The 27,621-nt window shown below is 44.7% G+C and overlaps 1 protein-coding gene and 1 long non-coding RNA gene across 4 annotated transcripts in view; one reads left to right on the top strand and one right to left on the bottom strand.

Moving 5' to 3' along the window:
* Positions 1–1,604: 1,604 nt before the first annotated feature.
* Positions 1,605–24,984, bottom strand: LOC138581102 (uncharacterized). 2 transcript variants are annotated; one of them, XR_011304437.1, is made up of 5 exons: positions 24,924–24,984; positions 23,568–23,666; positions 23,139–23,227; positions 4,586–4,768; positions 1,605–4,116 (listed from the first exon to the last, which is right to left on the bottom strand). It is a non-coding gene; the product is annotated as an uncharacterized lncRNA (long non-coding RNA). The 2 variants fall into 2 exon arrangements; XR_011304436.1 differs by lacking the exon at positions 1,605–4,116 and having other exon boundaries at positions 4,631–4,768; positions 23,139–23,230.
* Positions 24,985–25,101: 117 nt separating this feature from the next.
* The window catches only part of SPNS1 (SPNS lysolipid transporter 1, lysophospholipid), an 824,969-nt gene continuing 822,449 nt past the window's right edge, over positions 25,102–27,621 (top strand). The window contains exon 1 of one of the 2 annotated variants that reach the window (XM_069652177.1): positions 25,102–25,200. Coding sequence is in view for 1 of the 2 variants with exons in the window: in XM_069652176.1 (XP_069508277.1) it covers positions 25,209–25,227 (19 nt within the window). In the remaining variant the exon portion in view is untranslated. Of the gene's footprint in view, positions 25,228–27,621 lie in introns of both variants that reach the window. The other variant, XM_069652176.1, reaches the window with a different exon arrangement.

Raw genomic sequence — 27,621 nt, 5'->3', positions numbered from 1 at the left:
AGGTCTGCAGAGCAGTGCACCCCCTGTGCTCAGGGGCTACTGCAACAGCAGATTCTAATGCAGTCATAATTCTCCACGAATTTGAAAGGGGGGCTAAGGATTAAGAATGCAGACATGCCAACATTTTGGAGCCCCCGAGAGGGAGAATGCATTTTTCCCACAGGATTGCTGGGGGGATATACTTATTTTAGGCGGGAGACAGTAAAAGAAATAGCACTGTTTTTAATGGGGAATAAACCGCCTAAATCAGGAGGGTTGGCATGTATGAGAATGTGCTGTCACATTTTTTTGCCAAAGAGCTGATTATGCTAGCTTTGCGCTGTCATGCAAAGTGCTGTAGAAGCAATAAAGTCCATAGACATTTTTCAAAATTTCAGAAGGAATCCTGATGCCAGATGGCAGCTTGTGGTAAGAGCATGAATCCCCAGTGGAAGGGAGCCAGGTCCATTATTACAGGAATACAGGCGGAAAAAATGAAAATATAGCAGTGCAGCTGGAGAGGCTAGCGCATTAAGCGTTTGTTGTTCACCTGTTAAGCGTGACTGCCACTAATTTCAATGTCAGCAGGGTCAATGAGTTTTATTTTCCCCGAGATCAATAGATTGGGCCTTATTAATAATGTGGTTGTGGTGTGAAAAAGTAGCATTTCTGCTCCTTTTACCACACCACCAAATTTTGGAAAAGTAACATCCACCTGATTTTGTGTGGATGAATGTGGTAATATGCAATTCCCTGGGATAATGAAATTTAGTAGCAGGGGACGGAGCTTAGCAGTGGTAAAGTGAAGATACTCACAATAAGCCACTGGGAAGTGAACTCCTACTTCAATCATGTTCTAAGAACATGATTGAAATAGGAGTTGACCTACCCGTGGCTTATTGTTGCGCTTCTTCAGTTCACAGCTGCGGCGTCAAGTCCAACAGTGATGCCTGCTGCTAATGATACTTAGCAGCAGGGGTCGGTAAGCGCCTTAGCAACGATTGAAGCTGGTGGGCCAGGCCGGCAAGTTAACTCCTTCATGAAGCAGGGCTGCGGCGCAAACTAAGAACAAGCGCAACAATAATCACTTAGTTGGGGCAATAAGCGGATAAAAACCTCAACGAACGACCTGCTAGAATTATAAGCGACTTTGGGCAAAAAGATGCCCAAAGTCGCTTATAATAAGCGGACCGGGCAACACTGGCTACGAGTGGATGAAGTGAGCAACCTGAGGCACTTGACTTCCCAGACATGTCCGAACGTGCAACCCACGTGACGAAGAGGAGGCAGAGCATTAAGGTCCGTTTCTCAGATGTAAACTAGACATTAACTAGAGGGGAGGGACGGGAACTTGACAATGCCTAGAGGTGAGATCCGATTCATTTTACAGTATAAGTTGCATATGTACATATAAGTTCTCTTTACTGTTTTTAGAGAGCCATACAGCGCCTTTCCGCCAGCTGTTGTCCCATTGAAGTATAAGTGTTTGGAGCCCAGCACACATCAGCAAGGCCACGTGTTGGGCTCCAATCATCTAATTTCCTGTCTCATATTTGTTTTGAGAGCTGCTTCTGTTTTACCCATATAGTATACATTTGAAAAAAGATGAAGCCGTGAGCCCATAATTGGCTGCTCAAGATTTACATTGTTTTTTTATTTCGTTTTTAGATTATTCAATCTGCTTAAAGCTGGCTGTTTTGTTTTTTGGTTATATTAAACTGGGAATTTAATCCCACCTGATTTAGAAACAAGTTGAACTACTGAAAAGCATAAAAAGATGTAAAAACAGCACAGGTCTTTTGAAGTCTTTAAACTAATAGGAGAGTTTACAGATATCTCCTATTGTCCTTTGTCCGGTGTAACCTGTGCAGCAGTCCTGGCTGTTCTGTGCACATTTGCCGACTGCCCCTGCTCCTAGGGTTTGTGAAGGGTGACACTGACACTCCCCACAAAATATTTTGTTTGATGCCTTGCGCAGTTCATCAAAGGGAAGCCAGCAGGGCATGTCTTTCTTCTTCCTCCAGCTTTCCATCGGTCCCTTTTAGCACCTGCTTAGCTTCTGGTCCAGTTGAGGCTTTTAGGGCACAGACCTCTAGTATGCATGAAACACCGTGCCACTTCGCAATGAGGCCTTTGGGCGTGTTGCACTGAATAAGAAATTAATAACATAACCCAAGTCAACAGTGAAGATCTTCCTGGAATCATTCTGGAGTCATCCATGGCTAGTTCAGGGAGATCATCCAAAACCACCCTGAAGTGTGTGTGTGTGTGTGTGTATATGCTGAAATATTTAAATGAGTTGTCTCTAGAGTTATCATAGAAACTACTACCGGATGAGTTCTGATTACTTCCAGTGATGATCTTGTATTACTCCAGAATGACCCCATGACAACTTCAGGATTGTGGGGATTACTCCACGAAGACCCCCGCCCCAATGACTTCAGGATGGGTGGGGATTAATCCAGGATGACCCGATGACAACTTTAGGATCAGTGGGGGATTATTCCAGGATGATCCCATGACAACTTCAGGATGGGTGGGGGATTACTAGAGGATCGTTCCATGAAACTTTAGGAGAATCCATGTAATAATGTCACCATGAAAAAGTCGTCAGGTTCTGGCGACGTTTTCATGGCTACCAAAATTCTTTCCCCAAATATTCTAGGAGGGGTATACTTGTATATTATTACCTCCAGTCCGACAATATTTGGGGAAAGTGCTTGATAGCCTGCAGGGTGCATCTTTAATGCATTTAATTTTTAAAGTCGCCAACCTGACAACTCTTTTCATGGCAACATTATTACCTGATACCCTTTAGCATGGTTTTGGAATGATGAACAATAATGCAGACCACTTCAGGAGGAGTATTTCATGATGCTTCCAAAAGATTTAGGAAAAGGGTATTGGTTAACCCAGGATGTATCCCTGGTCTGTAAGACAGGTGGATTACAATAGGGTGAGTTAGGTTTATGGATAGTGTACTGGGAAACCTCAAGGGACTTTGCAGCCGTCACTTTCCATCTATTTCTTCTCTGCTAGAGCACTCCAATTAGGTATACAAAACTACAAATCCACCCCATAATGTCCAAAGCCTCATTTCAGTTCTCACCTCTAGCTAACATGGCATTACACCTAATAAACACCCACAATTACAAATCACTGCACTAAAATACACCATTTCAGTGACCTAAACAGAATGCCGACAGTCACTTCACCCAATATCACTATGAGGAGCTAAAAAGGTGCTCAACCATTCACCACACCCAAGAAAACACTCACTGACCACACCAGAATTCATAGACAATCCCCAAAAGAACAAAAACATGTACCATTTAAAAGTTGGCACCAACCTACACATTCACCAGATCAAATATATAGTTCTACACACAAGAGCATGTACATCTTCAGTTTCACATAGCAGCATGTAAGCTACAATTACATTGTCGATTAGTAGCAGGGGCTGATGTTCCAATTCGATTGTTTTTAAAGACCGTAATCTGAATGATTGCACAGGTGTGTGGGACCGTGTAGGTGTCACTTCACAAACAGGCATGGCCGTCATACTGTTAACAATGACACACCGTTGAGAAGACAAGGTGATAGAGTTGAACTTGTCAAATTAGATCTGTCCGACATAACATTTATAGCAATTGACTGTTTGACTGTTACTTGATAGTCAAATATTTTGTAGTTGTTGCGCAGCTACATCTTTGGGAAATGCAACATTACACAGACATCTGCTGACATCCGCTGATTTACTGCAGTCTCTTTCAATTGTACAGGTGAAGTAACAGAGGCAGGAATGTAGGAGCAATGAAGAACACTAGCCATCTCTGCCAAAAGACTTATGGTCACAAAAGCTGGAAAGCCCAATTGTGAACAGCCATGACTAAGTTTGGGAATAGTCGGTTTCCACCCATCAGTGTTTACAATATAAATCTCTTTGATTTCTTTTCTTCACTGCATCTCCTTCTTGTAGTTCACGTAACACTTAGTTTTCAAGCGCTTCACAGATTCCACCAGTATTTGTTTTTCCTCCTCTGCCTTTCTTTTTAAAGCCTGGATGAGTCCTCTTGCATCACAATAGGTTTTAATTATTTCGTCAAATGTTTTCTGTGTCTTAATACACTTTCTTGGCTGTGGGTATGAAAAAGGCAAGTTAAAACTTCAAAATGTGACTATCAATACAATAGACTTTTTACTTGAGCTGCACACTGGGATAAGCGACTCCGCTTAAGCGCGATCCTATCCATCCCCTTGGTTTCATTTTTGTTTATTCTTGCGCTCCTTGGCACTTTCCCCTCCGTCCTCATGCAGCTACCCACAACTCAAGTCTAGCTGCACACATACTCTGACCTGGACTACAGTCCCCGAGGGCGTTCAACCCATAGCACTGGTAAAAGGCACTCTACAAATGCCCAATAACGTCAGAGAAATCATGTAGACCATCTATACTTTAGAGAGATGCTGTAAAAGAGCCGTGGGCATTGTGCATCACTCATCTGTATATGTGGAAAAAGGGAATGTCTCTGCGTAGGGACATCAGATGTGCCCTCCTCCCCAAAACATCAAATAGATGGACAAAAAATGAAACTACATTGCTTACCTGCTTACTGGAAAAGCACTACTGCTTTGAAATCCTTTTCTTCACGTATTTCTCTTCTAATTTCCTCAAGATCCTCTATCAGCCATTTACATTTAACTTAACCAGGAATTGCCAAAGGCTTCAAATTCCCCAACCTTTCCAATACACAGAGAATTGTCGTAATCAAATGATTTTAATTATTGCCTATAAGAAGAAAAAAAAGTTAATATAGTATGCTCCAAGTATTTGTGAAACTTGTATGAAGCTAAAATCATTAATTTATAGTGGGCTTGCTATGAATTTTCCTGCCTGATGTGTCCCCATTTGTGAGCAAAAAGGCTCTTGTTGCTTGGATACTTCCTCACTCATAGTGGCTTCAACTAGTTCCATCTGCTCACAATTAAAATAAATGGTGGGTGTTCTGGAGGGGCAATATGTTCTTTACTGCTAAGCTCTTTGTGTGTCCTTTAAAAGACAAGCACATGTTTCAGTTTCTTAAATGTAAATATCAACCTTAGAGAGTCACAGTTTGCAAACAGCAACATGTACAGGAAATTATAGGGACCGGAAATAGGAGGGTATGACCAAAGTGACCTTTACTGGGGGGGAGTGGAGGAGGGTGGGGGGGGTGATAGGAACAAGTAAATTTTACACCTTAGCAGGCAGGCCTTTGCAGCGATTTTTTTCTTGTTGGAAAAAAAACCCATCACATTTTTAATTATTTTTGGGCCCCCCCCCCCCCCCCAACCCCAACCCCCAGATTTTCAAAAAAATTTGATGGTTTTTTTTCAACAAAAAAAAAAAAATAAATAAAAACAAAAAAATAATAAATTGCTGCAAAAAAAACAGGGAAAAAACATCCCGCGATGAAATGACGTCGTACCCTCCATATGCATTGCTACTGTATCATAAATTATGCACTACAGCTGAAATAGTGCAGCGCTCATGAGCAGCTGAAAAATCCTGCAAAAAAGTAAACCAAGCCATGGGTACATTCTGCAGAGGCATGGTTTCTCACACACGCACCACGGCCTGATACACGTAGATAGCTTATTACTTAGAGGGTCCGGCGCACCTATCTGTGGAAGGCATGGACCTATTCATGCAGAACATTATGGGGGCATTGGAGCAGCAACAGCATTACAGCCAGAGAGGGCAGCCAGTAGGAGCATTTATCCCCTACTTGGCGACAGTCTGAAAGCGATCAGACTGATCAGTAGAACAGTTATTGTGTGGAACTGTGAAGGGAAGGAATTGGGCCACCCACGAAATGGGGGCCTCTGTATGCTGAACAGCTAGGGTGCATCAAGGCAATGGTCTTCAAACTGGGGGCCCAAAGGGGGGATGGGGAGCACATGAATCTGGATTATGGTAACTTTTTTTTTTTGTAAATTTGGTTTTATTAGTTTTCACAGATACAAGTCATGCAAAGAAAGGATACATTTAAGTACACAATTAACTATCTCGTAATGGAGAAGCAAACCCTTAAAATTCAGCGTAGTGTCTGTCCTGCAAACACCTTCTTCATACATAGGGTTCGTGCAAAAACATGATCTTGCCCCCCTCCCCTTCTCCACCCCCCCTGGTCAGAATCTGTATTGCAGGTCGAGCAGCGTTCATCGTGTGGCGAGCAGTGTCAGTGTTCAATGCCGAAATTGCGTTGGTTATGAGAGTGTCCGTTGGAGAGCTCAACTCATACGTTGCCTAAGTCAATTCTTGTGCCTCCATCGTCGTGGTGGGGGCATTGTTATGAGATAAGCCAGTGGGCAGGTATATACTTTTATATTCCATCCATAAGATTTCAGTCTGAGGTAGTTTTCCATGTAGCAACGCTGTTATATGCTCCATTATGCATATGTGACTGGAAACATGGATCCATTCATTTTTCGTGGGAGTTGTAGGCGCTTTCCACCTCATTACTAGTGTTGCCCTAGCGGCTAATAGCAATTGTGGTGCTAGATTCTTGATCTTGACCCAGTCATCCTCATCTTTCTCGAGGCCAAACAATATGAGGTAGGGAGTAGGTGTTCTGTCGATACCGTCAACTTCTTTGATCCAGCCCAGGATCTCCGACCAGAACACTTGTATTCTGGGACATCCCCACCACATGTGCCAGTAGTCGGCTCTGTTTCCGCATCCACGCCTGCAATCCGTGCTCGTAGTCTGAAACATTTTAGATAATCTGACTGGATCATATTGCCATCTATGCAATAATTTAATTGCATGGAGTTTGTATTGATTTGAAATGCATATCCATGTGGCTGCCTGGCATATGGTATCGCATAGGTCTGGAGTAAACTGTTCGGAGAAATCTATTTCCCATCTGCTTTTCAATGAGTCCGTGTTCACCCTCTCCCCTTCCATTAGTGTTTTGTACATATCGGAGATTAGGCCTTTCATTACAGTTCTTGAGTCCAGTATTTTCTCAAAAGGGGCGAGTTCTCTCATTAATTTGGGTTTCCACATAGCTCTTGTCAAAACCCCTTTTATCTGCAAGTATTGAAAGGTGGATAATGGGCCTATTCCGAGGGCTTCGGTTAGTTCAGGGGGAGAGATGAAGGAGTCTTTCCGTTGCAGTTGCCCTACTCTTTCTAATCCAGCCTCATACCATGATTGGAACCTTCCGACTTCTGGGATGTGGTCCTTGATTCCTGGGGACCATAAGTGGCTGAGGGGAGCCGGCCAGGTAGTAATGTTTTGCATGTTTTTGCCATGTGTCCAGATGTCCCAGATGGTCATTAGTATCGGGTGGTCTTTGAGTTTTCTACAGATTCTTTTTTTAGGTGCCCATAACCATTCAGACACTGTAGCTGGTGTAAAGTAATGGTTGTTCAAATTGACCCACTGGGTGTCTGTTTGGTTAAAGAGGTGTGGAATCAATACCCTAAATTGGTCAGCCTCGTAATATTTTTGAAAATTGGGAAGCCCAACTCCACCTTCATCTTTTGGGAGCGTTAGGGTCTTATATGGAATTCTTGCTTTTTTCCCTTGCCATAGGAATTGGAGCATGGCCCTTTTGATCTCAATAAAAAAGTTTTTGGGAATCCTAATGGGTATCGCTTGAAAAGGATATAGGAAACGGGGCAGGGATATCATCTTAATTGCATTAAGCCGGCCTAGCCAGGATATTGTGAGCTTGTCCCACCTTGTCAAGTCTAACCGAAATTGTTTCAATAGGGGAGGGAAGTTTGCTTCAAATAAATCGCTTAGATTCTTCGTTAGCTGTATCCCCAGATATTGTAGTTGTGAGTGTTCGATATTGAGACCGAATGGGGAGAATCTGATGCTATTCTCGTCTTTTTGACCTTGGAGGGGAAAGAGTGTGGACTTTGTTTTATTTATTTTGAACCCAGAGAGTTTACCATATTCTTCTATCATGCAGAGAGCCCGGGGGATGGAGACGGAGGGGTTTGTGATGTGGAGGAGGATGTCATCTGCATAGAGGGCAATTTTGTATTCTGTTGTCCCCAGTCAAATACCTTTTAGTGTAGGGTCTGCCCTTATTGCGATTGCCAGGGGTTCTAAGGAGAGGGCAAAGAGAATCGCTGAGAGGGGGCATCCTTGTCGGGTTCCACGCTGCAGGTTGAACCATCGTGAGTATTCCCAGTTCACAAATATAGATGCCTTGGGGTCTGTATAAACTGCGTGTATCGCTCTCCTAAATCTAGTGCCCATTCCCACCTTTCGGAGTACTGCCTCAAGGAACCCCCATCCCACCCTATCAAAGGCTTTTTCCGCATCGATGGAAAGCAGGGCCGGGTCATTCTCCATCGTCTGGGATGCGTGGATCAGGTGTAAGGTTTTGCGGATTGTGTCTGCCCCTTGTCTGCCCAGTATGAACCCCACCTGATCGGAGTGTATAAGTTGAGGGATGAGGTTTTTCGAGTCTCGCTGCCAAGATTCTGGTGTTTATCTTTGCGTCAAGGTTGAGTAGAGGGATGGGGCGGTATGAGGAACATTTCGTAGGATCCCTCCCAGCCTTGGGGATAACAGTGATCAATGCCTTGGTAAAAGAGTCCGGGGGTTTCCCTGTGTCCATTATTTCATTGAAGAGAAGTGTTAGGAAGGGGGTCAGTGCGGTGATTAAGGTTTTATAGAATCCGGCGGTGTAGCCGTCTTCGCCCGGGGACTTACCCAATGTTAATCTTTTTATAGCGGCTTGGACCTCTAGTTCCGAAATAGGGGATTCTAGTCATTCGACCTCTAAGTCAGGAATACGGGGTACATCTATTGAGGACACATAGGACTCAGTCTGTGATCGTTCAGGGTCTACCTCAGAAGAATATAAAGTTTCATAAAAGTCGGCAAAATGTTCTGGGATGGTGGTGTGGGTGTGTTATGTGGGGGAGGTATCGCCTTTAACTTCTAATACTCTTCGCTCCGCTCTTTGTTCTCGCAGCCTGGCGGCGAGAAGTGCGTCGGCCTTATCGCCCTTCTCGTAAATTTTTGTTTTCAAAATCTTAGTTTACGCACAACCTGTTCATGCTCCAATAGTTTCAGTTTGTTTCTTTTCTCTCTGGCTTCGTTCATCTTCTGAGGATCCACTTCTTCGCCTATTTTGGGTGTGCGTTCTAATTGGGAGATTTCAGTTTGGAGCCTTTGTTCAATAAGATTACGTTCTCTCTTCTTTGATGAGCCTTCTCTTATCAAGATCCCTCTCCAGGTGGCCTTCCCGGCCTCCCACACTGTTTGTTTGGGTACCTCTCCATTGTCGTTTGTTTTAAAGAATTCAGAGATTTCTGTCTCCATTTCAGTTCTGAAAACAACATCCCTCCAGAGGCTCTCGTTGCAGCGCCATTTGCCACTATTTTTAGGTAGGTTGGCCCACTGAATGTCTGTGAGGACCAATGGTCGGACCAAGTGATCGGGGTTATCTTTGCCTGTGATGTTACTTCAGTGAGCTCTCCGGAGAGATACATGTAATCTATGCGGGTGTACGTATTATGGGGAGCAGAATAAAAAGTGTAGTCTTGTTCGTCTGGATGAAGAGCTCTCCATACGTCTACCATGTTTTACAGTTCCATCATATGCACTAGCTCAGTCGGTTCAGGTCTATTCTGATGAGTCGTGGTAGGGTTCCCAGGATTCCGGTCTGTGGCCGGGTTCGCCCATTGGTTAAAATCCCCCCCGCCCTCCCAAGATGATGTGCCCGGTGGCTTCAAGTAGTATTTTAGGGATTGTTCTGGAGAGAAATCTAGACTGGCCTGTGTTCGGAGCGTACAAGGTGGCAATTGTGATGTTCAGATTACCTAGTTATCCATTTACTAACATTGCTCGTCCTTCAACGTCTGACCATGCCCTGGTCATCACAAAATCTATGCCTTTTCTGATGAGGATTCCCACCCCTCCCTTTCTGAGTGGGCCAGAGCCCCAAAATTCAGTTCCCACTCGTTTCCCAAGAATCTGTCGTTCATCTCCTTTTATGTATTTTGTTTCCTGGAGTAGAAGAATATCTAGTCCGCTTCTACGAAATTCTCTGGCTACAAGGGACCGTTTCGTCGGTGAGTTGAGCCCTTTAACATTGAGTGTTCCAACTCTTAAGGAGATCGGTTCCCTTATATTAACGTTCGTAGCCATAGTTCTTTCTCGCTGGGAGTTGTCTCTTTGTATACACTCGGCAATGCTTTATGCTCACGAGCCGCACGCTGATTTGGCTATTGTGGTTCATTATGTTTGCTGCTCTGACCTTTGTTTCCTTAACTTTTCCCTCCCCCTCTCCTTCCTCCTTCCTAATTGATGGCGTCCGGTCGAGCCCAGTCGGTTGTCCCAGGTCGACATCGGACCACTTCCGGGGGTCGTTACTTCACACCCCTTGACCAGAATAAGTAATCGTACTCCAGAGTGAGCCCCCTGGCGGTTCCCCCAATTATCTTCATTAGAGTCCAGGGAATGTGTGTGCGTTTGTGCATCCATATCACACCATTTACATACTTTGATTGGAATTGTCTTACCGGTATATGTGGTGTCAGGTGTCCGTTTCTGGGGAGAGATTGCCCCTCCTGAATTTTCGCGACCCCTTCACTCTCCTTCTCCGGGGGCCTTGGAGTCGCCATTCTCTTCCTTCCTTATTTGTCGCCTCTTGACTAGCCTCTTCTCCTTGTGTTCCTAAGAGGTCAGATATGCACGATTTTATCTCATTCTCTGATCGCAGTCTGAATCTGGTCCCCTCGTATTGGAACGTGAGGGAGAAGGGATAACCCCATCTATATCGAACGTTCTTTTCCTTCAGCATCTTCGTTAGAGGTCCGCACATTTTTCTGAGGGCTAGGGTCAAGGAGGAGAGATCTTGGTAAATGGAGATTTGTGCTCCGCATAGCGTAATCTTCTCGCTCATTCTGGCTTTCTCAAGAATTCTAGCTTTGTCCCTGAATCGGTGAAATCGGGCGAGGACTGAGCATGGTCCACTCGCTGGGCCTCCTGCCCTATGAATTCGTTCGGTTACCGGTTCATCCACCTCATCATCCGTTGTCAGAAGTTTGATGAGGTTGTGAAGTGTCTCCTCAAGGTCGCTTCCGTTTCCCCCCCTCTCTCCGGAATACCAAAAATGTGTATATTATTCCTCCTTTCTCTGTTCTCCAAATCATCGAGCTTAAGTTTAAACTCGTATTTGCGTCGTTCCAGTTCCGTCATTCTTTGGTCGAGTTGCCCTTCCAGCGTGTCAATGGAGGCCTGATTGTTTTCAACTCCCTCGAGTCTGTCCTCCATGCTATTCTGCCGTTCAGTGATCCTATCTATTTTTCCACCTATATTTCTTCCCAGGTTCTTAATCTCCCCCAGTAGGGTGGCTATGTCTCCTTTCGTAGCTGCAGCCAGGTCGTCTCCTGTAGTGGAGCAGTTCGCCATCTTGGCGCCAGTGGTTGTAAGCGGCAACTGTTTTTTAACAGAAAATAAGCATTGGTGGCGTGTGGGGGCAGAAACTATATATATATATTGGGAATGTCATTACAAAAAGGTTTGAAGACCGCTGCCTTAGGCGAATAAAGTGACTTCCCACTTTTAAATAGCAAAGCAATAAACAGCACTCCTTTCACGTCCGGGTCAGAAAAATCACGCTACAGCGCCAGTCCTCTGTTGCACAAGGCTGCTGAAAAATCCGGAAATGCAAGAAAATGGCTCCAAGATCCACAACATCTAACAAGAATGAACTGGTCCCATCATTACTGACAAAAAAAGAAATCATAAAAATAATTCACCCCAGATCAAACAATGATCAAAAAAGATACTAGCCCTTGCAAGCAATAAGTTTACAAGCAAACTATCTTCAATTAACTGCTGAGGTGCAATGGTTCGTAAAAACAAAATCGCACTGATAGGGCCATTAAAACCCTGCAGGAACCTCATCAACCTATATAGAGAATAAGTATGACTAGAATAAGTATAACTAGAACATGCAGTTACCTGTCTGAGTCCCTGAAACTTACATTTGTATTTATTAAATCATGCAGCGATTTACCCTAAGTGTTGAACCTAAACTAAACATAGATGGAGAGCACACGTCATGGAGGGAATTAGAACACTGTCTCCCGCACCCAAAGGCTGCCACAACTTTGCCCTATTGTGAACTGAAAAGGCAATGGAAAAATGACTGGGGTAAACAAGCGCTCCATGCTATTTAAAATAAATGTCTTAAAAGCAATACAACAGCTCTGCCTCACGGTTATAGCATCCATAACTCCCAGCAGTGAAAAAAATAATATTCAAAAGCCTTACAATACAAAATGACATTACACAAATCTCAAAATGATGCATATACTGTAAACAATCTTCTCCAGCTTTAATGGGGGGTAAGGGTGGTGGGGGTGGTGGACAAGGTAGGTCAAGATTCTCCTTTAATGCAAATCTCTCAGTTGCTGGGCAATTAATGGATGCCAATAAGAGAGTGGCCTGTGTTTTTAGTTGGCTGGTGTTCAATGACTTAAGTGAAAGCAAGGACCAGGTCGCGAGCAATGTTAAGAGAAATAAAGAAATGGGGGGTATTGGTCCACTGTTGGTTCGAGAAGCCTTTTTTTCTCCCTTCTAATGAGAGCTTGGATGACTAATATCTGCTACCATTCTCTGTGCGCAGAATTGCAACAGCAAACCTAATTTGGAGCTTTTGTATAGTAAAGCCCAAAGCGTCCTGTGCCACCAGAAGCAGGAAGGCAGGAATCAAACAGCGCATTCATCAGAGCATTTCAACCAACCCCGACCTGAGATTCCACCTCGCGTGTGTGCAGCACAGCCGTACCACACAGAGGCTCAAACAGTCTTGACTATCACTTCAAAACGTAGCCAGCCTTCATGCCAGACAAACAAAACTGTGTCCTTACCGTGCTTCAGAATTAAGCAATATTGAAGATGCTGTGAAATCCTCACACAAGGGAAATCTATGCTAGCGGGCGTCTGTGTACCAGCAAACAGCTGTCTGGACAACTTACAAGCATAGCGCCACTGTGCCCTTTATATACAATAGACACTTTCTCACAGGGGCTACGCGACACTGCAATGCAGACGACAGAGTCAAATCCGGAGTATCACTGGGACTGTGTAGCTCCATCCTTCACTTTAAAGCACTGGAATGATTTGCTCATACCCATTGAAGGTGCGGTCATGTGTACGAATTGTATATGCACCATACCGTACACAAAGCAACATCGCACACAGGCACTGCAAGCACATGGATAACAGACCACTTTAAAGCAACCAGGGATTTTGCAAAGGTTTGTTTAGTGCATTAAGCTTCTGCCGTTCAAGCCCGCACGCACACTGTCCCCCAGGGATCGGGGAGGGTCTAAGTGCTCTTCCAAACTGGCACGGGGAGGATCCAAGTATCTTCCAAACTAGCAATCAAAATATATGTTTACATAGAACGGTAGCGATTAGGTTGTTCGCCTTTTTTTTTTTTAAAACCATGTTCTTTATAACGAGATGGTAACTCTACATTGTACTTTTTTTGACCCCGAGGCCCAGCTAAGAAAAACGTACCTGGCTTTGGCCCCCATACAAATTTCCAAAAGGTTTATCGGCTGCAAACTGTATCACACGCTGGTGTAAAATGGTGCCCCAAATGGAGGTGTGGGTGCCAAACACTAAATTCTTTCAAATTCATTGCTTGCAATAACTCAAATTAGATTGGAGGACAAATATTTGTAAACACAGCGTTAAGAATGTTTTGCTACAATACAGAGGACTTGACTAAAAGTAGTGTTGGATTTGTATTTCCCACAAAAGAAAACAGCCAATAATGCTGTCCTTGTCATGAACCGCCGATTACGTCCATTCTGGACTTCGTGGTCCATGATGCATGGTGGTCTGAACTCCGTGACCATCCCAACATGGCCGTCAGTTTTGAAACGCTGCTTACCAGCCCTTGCGCGCTACGTTCAACTTCCTATTAAACAGCCATGCCCCCACGGCTCTGCGCGTCTCAACGCTACTGCTTGGAGTAGTTAGACGTGTGTTGCCGGAGTCCGCTCGGTGCTCTCTTCCGAGCCCTTGTTCCCATCTTCCTGATTATATTTCCCGTTCTTCTCCTTTCCTTACCTATTTCCACGCTTATTTCCTGGATCCTTCCTGTGCTCGGTGCTACGACGTTCCGTACCTCCGAGCCCGGACATCGTTTCCTTCCTGGATCCCGGTCCTGGATGTTTGAACGCTACCCAGCGTAGGACACTCGTAAACCTCACGCTGGAATCCAAAGACCCACGCACAGGCCTGTATAAATCCCGGACAGTAGATAGAAGGAAGTCACTTCCAAGAAGGTGTCATGCACCAGCCCTGGAGATTCGTTCACCATTGGAAGTACTACTAACATGGCTGCCGGTTCCAAGTCAACGATCTAGTTTATTTCAAAATGGCCGACGGAACCTATAACATGCAAACCAGACCAGCGCTCTGCGCGTTGTATTGTTTCACGTTACGTGCGCTGCCAGTCTCTCATAGCGACTAGCCTCTCAGCGTATCCCCCTTTTCCCATTTTTTCTAGCCTTAGTTCGCCTTTCCGCTATTCTTACACTCGCGGTGCTTCTAGGTTTTCAGGTAAGGTGACCGGGATCTTTCTTACTGTACTTTCAGTCACGACGCGTTATTTTCCAGCATTTTCGCATCCTCCGTGTTATGTCTATCTCGGCTACTTCTCTCAGCCTAAGCGTTTGGCATTAATGTACGCCTTCGCAGTTTGTTCGTTTCTTAGATCTGTACTTACCTGTCTTTTCCTAATACCTCCGTTTCCTTTTCTGTGCTGTTTACCTGTTATCTTGATTGGAACGTCTCACCTTCGTTCCGTTGGGTCGCTCTATTACCAACTTCCTGATTGTGGTTCTACCCGGAAGACTGTGAGACCACACTAACACTTAAGCTCTTAATTCCTTCCTGTCTACCTTACCGGAGGAACAAGTAGTACAAGTAGCCGGTTTTCCTCCACACGTCTTCCGTGTTCCGCAGAAGTGGGAATCGTCTGTCCAGACCATCTTCAAGCAGCAGGACTCCTTTTCAAAGACGGACTGAATTCGGATTGGGGTTTTTTGCCGGTTGGCTTTTTCACCGCTTTAGGGCGTGCTCCTCGGGTATCCCCCGGGTCTGCAGTTATTTCAGATCACAGAGGCCACCGACGGAGCGCGTCACTACCTACGTCAAAAAAAAGAGAAGATACCAGGTGAAGGGGTGTTATGCTTGAACTAAAATGGCGCTGGTGCGCAGTGCATTCTGGGAGTGCTCGGAGCCATGATGGATATTTACTTCATGCCGCAGTGAAAAGCTGCACACATTTTGCTGAGTGTTAGATTCGCGGTGCTGAGGAAAACATGCTTTCCAAACCTGGTAAGCGGTCAAGGACATTTCTGCTGGGAAAGATAACTTTGTTATGGTTTGTTACGAGCGTGTTTTTAGAGGAGGGAGGCACTCTGCTCCTTGAGGGTGGCTTTCGATTGACCCAGCTGGCAACCGACGGCTGCTCATCAACTGCGCAAGTGCCATTTCCAGAAGGTTCGAGAACTGCCACCCCTTTTCGGAGTGTGTATATATGCGGAAACCCGCAGGTGGTCAGGTGAGACTTCAGCCAGAGGAGGACGCTTACGTCCGGCATTCCTGTGAGCTGTGGTGCTCTCGGCCTGGCTGTTCCCGGGGTCTTCCAGCCGCTTCTTGACGAGATGAGGAATCCAGTTACGCTCACGGTGATGTATTTCCTTTTGAATTCTTTGCTTCTTCTGTGATTTATGTCTATATGATTTCTGTGAGTTATTTCTATGTTATCACTGGTTGCTTCTAAACTTTGAATAAATAGCCGTATAAGTGCTGATTATCTTCTAAGAGTGTGTGGTTGGGAGTTATTGCGTCTTTCTGCGTATTGGCTCTATAATTGCATTGGTGATTTATGTTTTTCCGTGCACTCTGGGGAGAGCAATACAAGGGGTAAAGATCAAGAAGAAGAAGGGTGCAGCCAGGTTGGAGGAAGTACCTGAAGAGACAGGTGAGGAGGAGTTAGGGGAGGAGGAGACGACTCCGCCTGACAGAAGTTCGCAAGTAAGGAGAAACAGGTGAGAAGGGGAGAGACTTGTGACAGATTGAAACGCCACAAACCTGATACAAAGGCAGATATGGAAGCCGCAGTTCAAGACCTCATGCGAGGTATGCAAGAGTTAACCACTGAAGTCCAGAACCTCAAGGCTGAGAACGCGGCATTGAACCAGTTAGTCTTATCTCGTGACTCTGCAGCCAAAGAAAGTGTCCTGTTGGGAGGAGTAGTGGACAAATACGATGGCTCATCAAAAACCCTTTGTGCCCTCCTTGATTCTTGTTTGGTACATTTTACCTTCAAACCGTACTATTTTTCCACCCCAAGAGGTGGGATTTATGATAACTCATCTCCCGGCCAATGCCTTAACCTGGGCAACTCCCTTAGTCAATGCGGGTGATGCCCTCCTGGATAATTACGATTGGTTTGTGGAATCCCTTAACGCCATGTTTGATCACCCAGAACTTGTTTACAGTGCATAAGAACGACTGCTTGAATTCCAACAAGGATCCCAGGATATGCTCACATATGTGACTCGCTTTAAACGGCTAGTAAAAGAAGCCGATTGGTCCCAAGAAGCCAGCTTCACCCTCTTTCGAAGAGGTCTGAATGATGAGATAAAGGATGAATTAGCTAGGGTAAGTCGCTCAAGCTCCTTCCAGGCTCTCATGGACCTAACCCTACAGATTGATTTTCGGATCCAGGAAAGAAAGGCAGAGAAAAGGAAGTCTAAGTCAACATCCCCAAAGGCAGCCACAGGTTACTCCTGCCAAAAGGAAAACGCTGCATCACAAGCCTCAGATCCAGAACCCATGCAACTAGGCGCCTTCCGAGGACCCATTTCTCCCCAAGAAAGGATCTGTCAGATTAATACAGGACTGTGCATGTACTGTGCCTCTGATAAACACCTTGTGAGAGAGGGTCCTATAGCGCCGCCTCGGCGTTCGGGAAACGCCAGCTCCCGATCCTAAGTAGAGCACAGTTTCGGGAGAAAGATGTCACCTCCTCATCAATTCCTTCCTTGAACTCCCCAGGACAGAACAATCTTGTGATTCTTCAGACATTTCTGTCACCTTCTAAAAATGAATCCTACCCCATCCTGGCATTAGTGGACTGTGGAGCCATGGGCATTTTCATAGATCATGATTGGGCCGTCAACCATCACATTCCCCAAGAAACCAAAGAAATAATGCAACCTGTTGAAGCCATTGATGGCAGACCCTTGTCTTCTGGACCCATAACTCATCAAACCAAGGAGATTCTACTTTCGATAAACAACCATCAAGAGATGATTAGATTTGACATCATAAAATCTGACCACTACCCCATGGTTTTAGGCATGCCTTGGCTACAGAAACACAATCCATACATCAATTGGGCAGCAGGCTCCTTGTTTCTCGGATCAGAACATTATATGTCCCATTGTTTATCTCTTGCCACATTACAATGTTCTTCAGCAGACTTCCAGGAGCCCAAGCAACCAGTCATAACTGTATCCAACATTATCCAGATTCCTCAGGCATACCAAGCTTACTCAGATACGTTTTCAACAGCCATTGTTCAAGCTCTTCTATCTCATAGACCCGAGGATTGTGCCATTTATACAGACCCAGCTGCGGTAATCCCTTTCGGGAAAATGTTCATTTTGTCTGAACCTGAGAAGAAAGCCCTTCGAGAGTATCTGGACACCAATTTGACTAACAGCACTATTCGACCTTGCAAGTCTCCAGCCAGTGCTTCCCTCTTCTTCGTTCCTAAAAAAAGACACTAAGGAACTTCGACCTTGTCTGGATTATCGTGGCCTTAACCAATGCACACTCAAGGATCGCTATCCATTACCACTTATTTCAGACATTCTGGAGGCAGTGAGAGGTGCTGTCCTTTTTACTAAACTCGATCTCAGGGGTGCTTACCACCTCATTCACATAAGAAAAGGCGATGAGTGGAAAACGGCCTTCAGGACTCCTTTTGGCCACTTGAGTATCTGTTGATGCCCTTTGGTCTCGCCAATGCACCTGCAGTATTTCAACGCTTCATGGATCAAGTCTTTTCTGACAAGCTGTTCCTTTTTGTCATAGTCTATCTGGACGATATTCTAATTTTCTCCAAAGAACCTCAGGCCCATCAAGGACATGTACAAGCAGTTTTACAACGCCTACGTGAACACAAACTCCTGGCCAAGCCGGAAAAGTGCCTTTTCCATGTATCAACCGTTTATCTTGGCTTTTTGCTTAGTTCTAAAGGAATCGGAATGGATCCATCCAAGGTTGATTCTATCCTGTCCTGGCCTGCCCCCACTTCAGTGAAACAGATCCAATTTTCCTGGGACTTGCTAACGTTTACCGGAAATCCATACCCACATTTTCTGACATAGTACATCCCATTGTAACGCTCTTAAAGAAAGACACTCCATTCCATTGGTCTGCGACTCAAGAAAAGGCTTTTCAACAACTGAAACTGGAATTCACTCGTGCTCCAATTCTAGCTCAACCAGATATAGACCGACCCTTTTTGGTAGAGACAGATGCATCCGACTATGCCATCGGAGCAGTGTTAAAACAAGAACTTGAGGACAAGATGGAGCATCCTATTGCATACCTATCCCGTACCTTGACTCCTAGTGAGACTCATTATTCCGTCCTGGAGAAGGAACTATTAGCCATCCGACAAGCCTTCACCGACTGGCGTCATCTCCTTTTGGGTGCCAAACACCCAGTACAAGTTCGCACGGGTCACCGAAACCTGCAGGTCCTACAGTCCCTGGAATGCAGAAATAGCCGTCAGGCCCGTTGGGCCTTCTTTTTTGCCCAATATCAATTTCAAATCCACCACTTTCCTGGAACACATAACCTCATAGCTGATGCCTTGTCCAGACGTCCCGATTATGAACCCCTAAAGGCCCGGACCTTTCCCCAAGATGTTTCCTAAAACAGTGTTCGTTGCTCAAGCTATTACTCTCCTGGAGGATATTCGAGCCAAGACACCGTCTTCCAAACATTGGAAGGAATATAAAAGGAAGCAATCTAAGGAATCTCATGATGAAGGACGGATATCTATTCAAAGAAACAAGGCTGGCTATTCCCACACAAGAGCTGAGACATAAGATAACGAATCTATGCCATGATACCCTCCATTCAGGACACCGAGGAATCACCAACACCCACTGTCTTATATAGAGACAGTTCTGGTGGCCAAGGATGAAGGACGACGTTAGAACCTATGTCCAATCCTGTGCAATGTGTAATCAGAATAAATACGATAACAAAAGACCAGCGGGTCTCTTACACCAACCAGCAATACCGACACGACCTTGGGAAATCATCGCCACAGATTTTATCGTGGAATTACCCCCATCCAGAGGATACACAACCAAAATGGTTACCATCGATTTGTTCACGCATATGGCTCACTTTACACTTTGTTCAAGCTACCATCCTCATCTGAATTGGCTGGGATTTTTCTGGAACATATATTCAGACTTAATGCACTACCTTCCAAAAGATTTTCCGACAGAGGGCCCCAGTACATATTCCAGTTTTGGAAACAACTATGTCAAATATTGGGAATCCAGCGCGCATTGTCCTCGGGGTATCATCCACAGACCAATGGAGCAACTGAACAAGTCAACCAGACCTTGGAACAGTACCTTTGTTGCTTTGCCACCAAAGTCCAGGATGATTGGTCGCTCTTGATTCCTGTAGCCGAATTCGCTTACAACAATTCAGATCATTCAGCTATCAAGACCAGTTCATTCTTTTGCAGTCAAGGATTTCATCATTCAGTTCTACCATCCGTTCTTCCACATCCTACCCCAGTTCCTGCGGTCGATTCCTGGATTGTAGCACTGATCAACCTACACAAGGAAGCCAAGGAACGCCTGGAAAAGGCCAGAAACAATGTCAAACAATATGCAGACACTAAAAGAAGGCCTAGTCCTTCTTATACAGTGGGAGATAGGGTTTGGCTGTCTTCGAAACTCCTTCCTCAACATCTAAGACCAAATAAACTGGCTCCCAGGTATTACGGACCTTTCTCCATAAAGGAAATTATTAATCCAGTGGCTTTTCGACTCCAACTTCCAGAGTCATGGAAAAGGATTCATCCAGTCTTCCACACTTCTTTGTTAAAACCATTTGTACAATCCACTCAAACTGCTCCAAGACCCACTCCAGTAATTGTCAATGACCATTTGAATCTCAAGGTCTCCAGGATATGTGACTCCAGGTACAGACGAGGTCAACTCCAGTATTTGGTTGAATCGAAAGGATATCCTCCCAGTGATCGCACCTGGGAACCCGTCTCAAACATAAATGCCCCTCGATTGATACAAAGAAATCATCATATCCACCCAGGCAAACCCGGAGGTGCGGGACTTCGGAGGAGGCATACTGTCATGAACCGCTGATTACGTCCATTCTGGACTTCGTGGTCCATGATGCATCGTGGTCTGAACTCCGTGACCATCCCAACATGGCCGTCAACTAGTTTCAAAACGCTGCTTAGCAGCCCTTGCGCGCTACGTTCAACTTCCTATTAAACAGCCACGCCCCCGTGTCTCTGCGCGTCTCAACGCTACTGCTTGAGACGTCAGACGTGTGTTGCCGGAGTCCGCTCAGTGCTCTCTTCCGAGCCCTTGTTCCCATCTTCCTGATTATATTTCCCGTTCTTCCCCTTTCCTTACCTATTTCCGCGCTTATTTCCTGGATCCTTCCTGTGCTCGGTGCTACAACGTTCCGTACCTTCGAAGCCCGGACATCGTTTCCTTCCTGGATCCCGGTCCTGGATGTTTGAACGCTACCCAGCGTAGGACACTCGTAAACCTCACGCTGGAATCCGAAGACCCACGCACGGGCCTGTATAAATCTCAGACAGTACGAAAGAAGTGACTTCCAAGAAGGTCGCAAGTAAGGAGAAACAGGTGAGAAGGGGAGAGACTTGTGACAGTCCTGCAGTAACGTTTGACATGCAACTGATGTAACAATTTGTTTCAGTACAACAATCTTTGCGATTACTATGACTGCAGTCACTTGCAAGTTGGACAGTGGTATGATGGAGAGCAAGTGTGAAGGGTGGGTCTGTCCATCAGCAGCCAGCCTGACACTATTTGGTTCCATTTTTACAATAGCCAACCGCAGGTTTTCTTCCAGCTTTGACTCCTATTTTTAATCCAATCTTGCGAAGGTACGAGGTGCTCAAAAGGTAACAAACAGTACATTGACTACACATTTTGATAAAGATGGAAACCCTGCAGACACATTTTGCCAAAATCGACCCAAAGACGAAATTTTTGGAATTGGCTTTCCAGTAGGTCGATACTTTGAAGCTCCATTAGTTCCCCCTGGAGGTGTATTGGGAGGTGGGCCCCTACATCTGCTGGGAAAGGCTGAACCACGCAGTCCTTGACGTTAGAATTGTCCTCTGGAAATTACTTTGAGGCTGGTTCTGAGATGGTTTCCTATTAGTTCAGCAACACATGAAAGTTCATAGTCTCCACAAGAGCATCTGCTAATAATGGATCTGCTAATAATGGAAACGCATCGGTAATCGTGACATCAACCCTCCTCCTCCAGAACTGCAGCTTCTTCTTGAAGTTTGCGTTCATAGCAAATGATGTTGTTTCTGTGCCTTGCAGGGAGAGGTTTAGAAAATATAGTTTTTTTTCAAAGATGTCGCCAAGGTAAGCAAACAGTACAAGCCAGCGTGAATCAGAGGTTCTTCTTTCATCTGGTCTAAACCCAGGATAGAGCTTCTCACTTTGCTTCTGAGTTCAAAAACATGATTTACAACCTTCCCCCTGAGAGTCACCCGACCTGTGTGAAACAACAAGGCATCATGTTCAGCTCCCATTTCTGCACATAATGTGGCAAACGGACGGGCTCTTGTGTGGTAATGTACAATCTTTACAACAGAAGTGTGCAACTCTGCGAGTTCATTCCGCATATGGCGCACAAGCAACGCTTCCCGGTGTTATCATGCAGTGTGTCCACAATATATGTGGAGCTACTGCCAACACTTGCTTTTAACTCAGCTCTAGCAGCACACATTGAAGGAGCACCATCCATGCAAATACCAACACACGCCTCCCACTTTAGGCAGTGGGAATTTAACAATGTCAAAGACTTCAGATGCAGTTGCTCTGCCCCGAATTGGTTTACAAAATAAGTCCTCCAATAGTTATTTTCCATGGCAGTACCTCACATAAGCAATCCAATCAGCTTCTTTTGAAATGTCGGTGGCCTCATCCAACTGTAGGGCAAAATGACTGTTTCAAGGCAACATTAATTCTGTACTGATGTCAACAGACAGGTCAGTGATGCAGCAGAAAATTGTGGTGTCAAGGATACTTTTGCATTTCTCTGCTGCACGGTCACCAAGCATTACTCGGTTGACAGCGTAAATTGTTGGTAGAATCACTTTCTCAGCATCTGTAAAAAATGCTTTTTGTTCTTGTCCAGATAGGACGCGATGTGGTATGAAGATTCCAAAGCATTTGCTGGTACCGAGGCCACACTTTAACAGAGTGTTTTTGCTTTTTTATGCTTTGCAGCTGCAGTACAAAAAATCCCTGGTCTTTTTTGCTAAATCGGCATGTTTTGTTTCCAAATGCTGCCTTAATTTTGTTGGCTTCAGGCTGGCATTTACAAATGTAGCGCCACCAACCACACACTGTGGCTTAACTTCTCCAGCAACTGCTATCCATGTGAACGCAAAATCCAAATAAGAGACATATTTCCTTGTTTTTGCATTTCTTTTGTCGGTTTCCACCTCTCCCTTCTGCTTTTCGTTTGAGATCCCTACTATCTTTGGGCACCACGAAACGATCCGGTTCTATGTGATATTACTGCATTATAAAGCCCAAATACAAAAAAAGACATTTCTTCATCCATTTGTGTTGGCTTTAAAATGCGGAAATGCCACATACTGTCTCCCTTCTTCGCCACCCCACCCAGAAGACTCCCGTCCTAGCTCAAATTTTCTTTTCAACTATTGTCCTGAACTAGGTCACAGATTGGCAGCAAAAACTACACTTGGGTGCACATTGCACTACTCAACCAATCGTACATAGGGAAAAGAAATTCTTACCTGCCTGCGTGACTGGGTCAAGTGCTTCACTGGATTTTTCTTGCTGGGACACACGTGGTTAGGTTGATACACTGGCGCTTGGAGCGATGCTGCTGCAATGACAACAAATGGCTAGTCAACGATACATGGGTCTATCTGAAACTTCAAAATTAAGATTAGATGAGCAGGGGCTAAAACCAGCTCTTGGGCATTAGGCATCAGCTAGTAAGCAGGACCTAACACTGGGAAACCAGGCGAGAATACACAGTGCACTGCAAATGCAACTCCCACATGAGACGTGAACTTTCAGTACCCCCCCAAAATGGAAATGAGAAAGGAACAGCCTCAAGAATAAGTTTTAAATCCCTGATTATGACTGCTAATTATACCTTTGAAATTGCCCCAACTTCACCCACAGCAAAATACAGTTTTTAAAAAAGGCATCCTTACCTTCCGCAAGTCCAACTACAGATGTCAGGATTTTAGATGGTGCCACTGCTGCTGGGTATTTTTCTGTCCTAGTTGGGATGATAGAGCCAATTTACGTTCCTGCAATTGAAAAAGTACAATACAAAAATATTATAGACGTACCAGATTGACTGTACCAATATTTGCGCACTACACTCTGCCAGTCAGCGCACATCCTCCCCCCCACATAAAGGGACCTAGGTCCTCATTAAGAGTTGCGTGGTAGCCCTTAAATGTGGTATTAACAGTGGTATTGTTACAGTCGCATTTGAGAGTCTGCCCAGTCTCGAGTCTGGCGTGTTTACCCCCAGCTCAGAGGTGGTGTAAATACACTTATCGCCCAGGGTACAGGGATGGTATCTTTTTACTTTCATAGATGTCCAGTACAAAAGGTGCCTACCCCCTGGGCTCCTCAGCCCTGATTGCAAACTGTTTGGCTTTGTACCCATTTAATAAGCAACATTTTAACCCACTATTTAAAAAAAAGTTCCCGGTGGGAAAACCTGCCGAACCTTCCTTGATTGGTTTGGGCTCCCTCACTATGGCATATCTGGGGGAAATATGTATTCCCCTCCACTTAAAAAATTCACCAGGCTCCAGTGGCCCATGGACTGTGGTTGGAGCAGGATGGGCGGGAGCCAGGATGGATGGTGGTGGGAGGAGGGGCGGAGCACCAAGTATCTGTGGTGGGGAGCACCCAGGGACTGGGTAGGAGTGGAATGAAGGAGCCCAGACAGAGACTGTGATGGGAGCAGGTGAGAGCGCCCAAGGACTATACTAGGAGTAAGGTGCGGTGATGACTTGCGATAGTTCATACCCATTTGGACTTACTGTCCATTTGACATTTTTTGGGGGGCCCGGCCTGCCCACATTTTGCTTGGGGGGGTAAAAAGTTTAAAGACCACTACCCTAGGCTTTGGTAAAAATGGGAGCGACGTCACATGGGGCTTAGTTTCCAACTGGCTAAGTTCATTGCTGTTCAAACAGTGAAAGCCGTGTTGTGCAGATAAGGTTGAAGAAAGATGGGATACACTGTAAAGGATTTGCTGCGAGCCAGTGAATGCAGCAAAAAGCCACTGCAATGTGGAGGTGGAAAACATGCAAGTACGCTTACCAAACAATAAATCCGACTTGCTGGCAGCCGAAATGTATAAAGACATAGGACCTCAAATTCCCTCGCGTGTCCTGCGCGGCGATAGGGATAACACTTACCAGAAAAGACAAAGATCTGCTGAGGCTGCACCTCAAAATAGGAAAACCAAACCCACTGGCACCTAAATATACCTGGGACTTCAAAATATATAAAGTATAAGCGCCTTATAGATGCACAATAAATACCTGCCCGTGCACGGCATAGCATCCCCGTTCCTCCATGATTCTCTTCCGAAACATATAGACGTACTAGTACCACGTGATAACGTCAAGATGACTTTCAGAAACGTGAAATACAGCAACACGCCTTAAAGGCATATAGAAAGTATCGGCAAACTTTTAAACGAACACACAATGCTATCGGGTCTCATAGGGACTTGAAATGTGTGTCTCAATTGATAATGAAAGCACCATAAGGCCTCCCTTTAGGAAACGCTCATTACCAGTTTCCAGGCAGCATCACGTGAGTACATGCGATCCGGCTCTTTCAGTGAGTGAATTTTGTATTCATTTCTTTTAGCATCCATTACCTTAGATCGTTCTCTCCACTTTGGTATTATATTGGTAAGAGGAGCCCTTTTGCAACCCCTGGAAATGCACGTTTAAATCACAGTCTGCACCTGAAGCTGTCATTCCTTGTATTGTGCTCATCTCATCGCTTATTGAAATACACAAATTGTAAATACTTGTCTTTCTAAACATCTGGTTTTGAAATGACACAGGGCAGCCTGTTGTTATTGGTATCATAGGCACAGTAGTTGGTACGAAGCTCATTTATGGTCCAGTCCAGGCTCTGAAATGCTTGTCATTGTTTATTTGTAAAGCGCCTAAACACAAATGAGGTGCTTCAAGGTGGGAAGGGAACGAATGATTTACAATAGCTAGCAGTGCACTCCATCAGAGGAATATATATTAATGAATTGCTTGACACAGAGTGAGAGAGCAAGGGGAGGGGGGTAGAGGGAGAGGAGCATACAGGACAACAGTGCTGACCTTTCCGGATTGCTTGGTAGTTGGTCAATAATGCGCCTGTACATGAGTATTTCAAGCATGGCCCAGCAAGGGAGGGGAGACAGAGGGAGTAACTGACAGACAGACTTGCAAGGCCTAGAACACTAGAACATTCAAGTTCAAGGAATATGCAAGTGCGCAAAATAGGAAGTGGGAGGCGAAGGGGGATAAGTGTGCCTCATCTGGCAGACAGTAACTGTTGCGCAGTTACTACACAGAACCTGCTCTGGTGTAAGTGACTATATATATATATATATATATATATGTACTTTATCCTTCCAGTCGCATCTTTTTTAGGGTGGTAATACTCTTTAGGTGATTTTAATAATTAAGGTTTTATGACGGTGGTTTCTTTACTTATGCTTAGCAATTATATTTCATGTAGAAGGCAGTGATTAATATGAATATCGAAGTTTAGAAATGACAAGCACTAAGCACTTTATGTATCCCCATACAATGGACACTGACGTTAGGCTGCTAATTGCATATTGCACTTTATCAACAGCACGTTGTACCTTTTGGCTGTTAATTGCACAGTGCACTTTAACAACACTATATTGTATTTTGCAAATTTGCACAGTTAGTAGACATAAAAATAGGCATTTGCACTTTAAAAGCATATTTCTAACATATGTATTAAAACATATTCCTGCCTTTAGCACTATGGACCTTATCCTGAACACCGTATTACCTTGTCAGTATTTGGCCTGCTGACCATTATATACTATATGCCTAAACAGTAAGAACTAGTCTCCACAGTAAGCTACAGCTTGCTACTGTGGTGAATTGTGTACCTGACAGAGTTAAGTTTTTAATTCATTTGAAAGGAGCACAGCAATGTAATGTTCTCAGAAGTAACTACCTCTAGCTACGTGAAAAGGGAAAAACTCAGTCAAATGGCATGTAACGAGTCTTGCTTTTCAGCCTTTTACACTTGTTATGGAAATGTGCATGATTGCGATCCCTGTACAGTGTTGAAAAACGTCAAAAAGAAATGATGTCTTTTTACTTCAAATGCTCCTTTTGATAATATTACTGTTTACTTACTGTGATTAACCATGCTGTTTACACTTTTCAAACATGGCAGATTTTATCTCCATGACTGCCTGGAAGTACATGCAACACTATATATGATAACCATAGAGATGATGTTAGTTCATAAGTCCTTCCTCCGTGTTTACACCCTCAACGTGAACAAGTGGTGTGTTCGCCGCGAAACGCGTCGTTGTTTTCGTGTAATCTTTTCTGTCCTGGACATAATTTATTAAAGAATAATTTTTTGCTTGACTAACTTTGGTTTCCTGCCTCTATGTTTGGCGAAGATCTCTGGCTCCAAACCGCTTCCTGGAGTTCACTCCACTCTTCTTGTACCGCGGACTTCAAGATATATACCTGCACCAGCTAATGATTGCAGAGACAGTAACTGCTGTGCAGCTACTACACAGACCGACCTCTGGTGTAACTGACTATAGATATAACTGCTGTGCAGCTGCTCACACAGACCCTAATCTGGTGTAAGTGACTACATATATATATATGAATGAATACCTGCGCCTGGCTAATGATTGCAGAGGCAGTAACTGCTGTGCAGCTACTACACAGACCGTGCTCTGGTGTAAGTGACTACAGGCACAGCGGTCAATCCCACCTATGCCAACCTGTTTATAGGAGAATAGGAGGAGCAACTATTTGCCTGTGATGAAAAAACCTCTACACAGACAAAGTAGTAATATGGCTGAGATATATCGATGATCTCTTCATTCTACGGGATGGCACAAAGGCAGAATGGCTACAATTCTTTCAGATACTTAACACTGAGGAAATCAACTTGAAATTTACAGAACACCATGACAGAGTGGAGGTGGTTTACATT

This window comes from Ambystoma mexicanum, chromosome 3p (genome assembly GCF_040938575.1).
Source record: "Ambystoma mexicanum isolate Mex_15411 chromosome 3p, UKY_AmexF1_1, whole genome shotgun sequence".
In the NCBI taxonomy this organism is placed as follows: Eukaryota; Metazoa; Chordata; class Amphibia; order Caudata; family Ambystomatidae; genus Ambystoma; species Ambystoma mexicanum.
This window is presented reverse-complemented; position numbering and strand designations above follow the sequence as displayed.